The sequence below is a fragment of the Eurytemora carolleeae genome, unplaced genomic scaffold (genome assembly GCF_000591075.1).
Source record: "Eurytemora carolleeae unplaced genomic scaffold, Eaff_2.0 scaffold469, whole genome shotgun sequence".
In the NCBI taxonomy this organism is placed as follows: domain Eukaryota; kingdom Metazoa; phylum Arthropoda; class Copepoda; order Calanoida; family Temoridae; genus Eurytemora; species Eurytemora carolleeae.
Window position 1 is genome coordinate 92053 of NW_019396442.1, and position 5578 is coordinate 97630.

At 32.7% G+C, this 5578-nt stretch overlaps 1 protein-coding gene across 1 annotated transcript in view; it reads left to right on the plus strand.

The window, feature by feature from the left end:
* The first annotated feature begins 1681 nt into the window (after positions 1-1681).
* Positions 1682-5578, plus strand: part of LOC111703396 (early growth response protein 1) — a 14447-nt gene continuing 10550 nt past the window's right edge. The window contains exon 1 of the mRNA XM_023475327.1: positions 1682-2128. Coding sequence (XP_023331095.1) covers positions 1903-2128 — 226 coding nt within the window. The 5' untranslated portion in view covers positions 1682-1902. The remainder of the gene's footprint in view (positions 2129-5578) is intronic.

A 5578-nucleotide genomic window follows, 5' to 3' on the forward strand; every position in this document is an offset into this window, starting at 1 on the left:
CACAGCAGACTGCATTTCAGGAGAAAAATGCAATTTTTTTTTTGAAACATAAATTCTGTTTTTTGGGATTATTTACTTTCTTAATTATAAGCACCCAAAAAAATGTATCCAGGATAGAAATATGTATTTTGCCCTGAAATATTCTTGCCGTTGCTTAAAAACACATTATTAGGCCTGGTGAGTAATTTTTCTTATTTCGATGGTTTACTCGCAATGTACTTTACCACCTAGAAATATATTATGCATTGATGGTATTAGACTACACAATCATGTTCAAATTAAATTACTTACTTATATAAAAAATGTTTCTTTAGTTTTACATCAAAATTTGGCCTTTTTGTCTAAAAAATTAAAAAAAGGGTGATTCAAATAATATTATTTCATGAATTCTATTAAAAGGAATTAAGAATATCTGTGAAAACAGAGTAAATGCGAATGCAAATTATATTAAAAAATGAAATAAATAATATTACAGGAAGTTAAATAAGTTTAAAGGAACCAAATTATAGATTATCAAGTACTTGACAATATATTTGAAAGGAACTAAAAAATACCGGTTTTCTGTAAAATCAGAATAAATCAAGAATACAAATTTTCACAGCACCGCTCTAAATTTGGTCAATGTGGGCGAAAGTAGTAAATTATATAAACATTAATATAAAATAATGATATGTATATTATATAATATAAATATATATGATATACTTGTTAGTTGTTCTAAATATGGCTGCAAGATGGTTACTGTCTAAATATGGTTGCAGGATGGTTACAGTCTAAACATGGTTGTAGGATCGTTACTGTCTAAACATGGTTTCAGGATGGTTACTGTCTAAACATGGTTGTAGGATTGTTACTGTTTAAACATGGATGCAGGATGGTTACTATCTAAACATGGTTGTAGGATGGTTACGGTCTAAACATGGTTGCAGGATTGTTACTGTCTAAACATGGTTGCAGGATGGTTACTGTCTAAGCATGGTTGCAGGATGGTTAATGTCTAAACATGGTTGCAGGATGGCTACTGTCTAAATATGGTTGTAGGATGATTACTGGCTAAACATGGTTGCAGGATGATTACTGTCTAAATCATGGTTGCTGGATGGTTAATGTCTAAACATGGTTGCAGGATGATTACTGTCTAAATATGGATGCAGGATGGTTACTGTTTAAATATGGTTGCAGGATGATTACTGTCTAAATATGGATGCAGGATGGTTACTGTTTAAATATGGTTGCAGGATGGTTACTGTCTAAATATGGATGCAGGATGATTACTGTTTAAATATGGTTGCAGGATGGTTACTGTCTAAATATGGTTGCAGGATGGTTACTGTCTAAATATGGATGCAGGATGATTACTGTTTAAATATGGATGCAGGATGGTTACTGTCTAAATGTGGTTCGAGGATGGTTACTGTTTAAATATGGTTGCAGGATGATTACTGTCTAAATATGGATGCAGGATGGTTACTGTTTAAATATGGTTGCAGGATGGTTACACTCTCTCTCTCTCTGTTGTGAAGATGGCGCAAGACGTGACAAGGGGTGCATTCACCTCTAAGGTTTCTGAAGGCAGTGTAAGAAAGGAAAAGTCCAGATTAACCTGGATTTTTAAAATCAAAACATTAGTATTTATTTAGTTCCTTGACTCTACCTCCGAATTGTATAGAATTCGGCTAACAACTAAAATAATAATACATTTATTGTTGCTTAAAAATCGATCTAATACCTTTTCATAATAATACAAAGTTTAGCTTATTCCCTACTCTCCATGTCATATGTTGTGTGTTGCGGGATACAGGTGAACTGTAGCTGGGCCCGGCACCGGAGACTTCGACGCGAGAAACTTGAAGATTTGATCAATCATGGAGGAGCTCGCGTAGGGGGAACATCACACACATCATGCCACGCATATTCTTACTCCAGCAGGAGCTGGTCCACCAGCAGGAGGAGCTCCTCGAGGAGTTCAAGGGGTTCAACATATTCCCCAGGGTAACAGAGGACAACCTTAAGACGACCTCCTCCCTTGAAGTACAATGTAAACAACTCCAATTAAGTGATTTTGGATTTAATTTACCCAGTGATAGTACAGTAGATGTTGAGAGTGTTCTACCAGAACCAGTTTTAGGTAAACAATCTTGTTATTAAAGAACTGAAATTTATCCTGGTTGTATCGTTTTGAAGTTCCATTTTTAACCAATATGTATATTATGTCAACTATATTATTTAGCTCTCTTCTGGTATTCTTAATCTCTCTTCTTTTACTTTGCAATTGGTAACTTTCTAAGTAAACGTACAAGTGTTTTCTAAAAATACGTCTCCAAAGACTCAGATGTAAAAATCAGATTCTTGAGTATTGATATTTTATAGTAATTAAACAAACATAAAGATATATTTGCTACTTTGATGTTGTTTATTATACAGATAGCTATTAAATCGTTCCAATTCTATACAGTAATATTAGACCCTGAAGTCAGAACTTCTGCTTAGGGTATCTTTAATTTTTATTAATGCTTGATGTCGATATCCATTGGGAGCACTTTAAAATTCTTGGATTAATGCTTGATACCTCAATTAAAGTTATCTCTGTAGGGTGTGACCATAACTGATTATCAGAGAGGAATCAAATTAATTAGGTCTGCATAAGATGGAGATCAGTGTATGATCTCGATATCAAGAACAAAAGATCTGATTTTGGGTTTGATTTTAAAACGTTAAGACAGTCTGTAGTTTATTTTCTCTGCACCGTATTAAATTTGATAACGTAGTTTTATATTACGTATTTCTTGATTGGGTGAATGACCTCATTCAGCATATTTTGGGATTCCCACTCAGACTCTTCATTATTTGTTATAATATCTTTGTTCATAAAAACTTTAGTTACAGGGAGGAGTTTTGTTTTATATCCTTGCAGTAATGCAGTAAACATTTGTTATAAATAGAGATATATATGTTTCTTTTCTAAGTAATATCATCGATGGTTAATACTTTGATCCAGCAGAACAACTAATTGAAATATTACATGTCTACGATATCAGGTTGCAAAGATAGAGACAGCTTTGTTTCATTTCTTAAATCTGTAGTTTGTGCGAGGTTGTGTTTGTAAGTTAAATCCTGTATAATGACATATATCCTGTTGTTACGTAAATTATTCAATTAAATCATTATTTAATATAATTGCATATTTACTGAAAATACACCCTTTGTATGCGCCACGCTGTATAAATTGTTTAACTGAGTTCAGAATTCGTACTTTTTTAAAACTCAATGACGAAATAATTCAAGTGCAATGGTTCGTATTGGCTTAATTAACATTTTTAGAAAAACATGATATAATATAACATCTGATATTCCGGGAAGAAAATTATAAAAAATTAAGATTTAAGCTGATAAAATGCCCCCGAAATATTTATATATACATATAATTTATATCAACATTCATAATATGGGCAGAGAGTATAGGTTATCAGCTTTCTATATAGAAATTAAATCAATTGTTTAAATACGTTTGTTTACATTATATTAAAAATAATTATAGTCAGTTTGTGTTGATCTAATAAGGGGAATGGAAGAGGTATAATATGTACTAAGGAGGAAAGAGTAGGTAATAGAACGGCAGATGGTGGAAAAAATATAAATGATAAGTCATTCTCAGATCAATGAACTTACAACTATTTGAAGTTTCATGCCTTCCTTCTTCCTCTACACTACAAGAACTTACTTTCTAGCATTTTCTTTTTGTTGCCCCCTCTCTTCCCTCTCTTGTCAATTTCCCAAACTTATGTTCTCATACTTTCATCTTCTCAAGAAGTATTTTTCCCTGCATTTTTCTGTATTTTTTTAACTTCTTTGCAAAATTGTTTTATTGCATTTCCTGTGTTTCTCTATATTTCCTCCACCCTCCCTCCCCCCCACACCGCGCTCTTTCCTGTCTCTTTCCTTTTTTAATCTTTCCTGTCTCCTTCTTTTTCTACTTCTTTCTATTTTCCCAGTAGCGTCCTCCCCCCTGGCTTTAGCACATCTATTCTTTTTTCTCCAATCCCCTTCCTTCTCTTTCCCAGTTTCTCCCTTGCCTTTTCTTCCCCTTCAATCTTCTACTTTTCCTTCCCTGTCCATTTCTACTCTTCCTTCTGTTTCTTTTTCCCTCTCCTCGCTGTCCGTATTTTTCTTTTTTTCCTTCTCTTCCTTCCCTCACTTACTCCCCCTTTCCCTCCCCTCTTCCCCCTCTCACTTACTCCCCCTTTTCCTCCCCTCTTCCTGCCCCTACTACTCCAACCCCCCTGTCTAAACTATTCCCTGAGATCCTAGGTAATTCTTTCCTTCTTGGTTTTTGTTTTTTTACAACACGACTTATTCCCGGCTACAGGGCATTGCACTTGAAGGGAGAATGCATGGTGGGATGCTGGGAAGAAAGTCAGGCTTTTAGAATTTGATTGTCATCTTTACCTTCAGTTCTCAAACCTTCAGTACTATCTATCTTGCTATCTAGCTATCTATATATATATATTTATATACAGGGATGAGACTTCAGAGACGATTGTACGGATTTTGATTAGTCCTTTTTCTTGCAATCAGGCTTTCTTGTAGGACAAATATAGCTTATTTCTTGTAGGACAAATATAGCTTATTTCTTGTAGGACAAATATAGCTTATTTCATGTAGGACAAATATAGCTTATTTCTTGTAGGACAAATATAACTTATTTCTTGTAGGACAAATATAGCTTATTTCTTGTAGGACAAATATAGCTTATTTCTTGTAGGACAAATATAGCTTATTTCATGTAGGACAAATATAGCTTATTTCTTGTAGGACAAATATAACTTATTTCTTGTAGGACAAATATAGCTTATTTCTTGTAGGACAAATATAGTTTATTTCTTGTAGGACAAATATAGCTTATTTCTTGTAGGACAAATATTGTTTGTGGTTTATCCTGTATATCTATCTATCTATCTTTAAATCCATATATCTAAATATCTATATATTTATATATCCATCTATTTACCTTTACATCCATATATCTAAATATCTATATATTTATATATCCATCTATTTACCTTTACATCCATATATCTAAATATCTATATATTTATATATCTATCTATCTATCTTTACATCCATTTATCTAAATATCTATATATTTATATATCTATCTATCATATATATTTATGTTTATGCATTTTATGCTTTATACAGACACTTTTATCATTCTCTTTAAACACTTTTATCATTCTCTTTAAAAAAATGATTTTTCACATTTTTGGTTTATTTTTGCTTATTTATATCAGGCCAGTACTTTCATAGTTTTGATATTTTACTTCAAATCTCATATTATGTGATCCGTGCTTAATGTTCACTTCCTCTTCCTGCTTCTATAGTTTTCTCTAGGATCCCTTTAATGCTTCCCTTGCCAGCTCTTCCAAGATCTATAATTATAAAAATACGAAGCAAACATTTCCTGTACTATTTTTTAATGGTGGATATTTAGCCATGCTTGCAATATTAAAAATATATATAATGAGATTTCATGCTTATGGAATTTTATGGGACTTGTACGTTGATGTACGTATTGGGG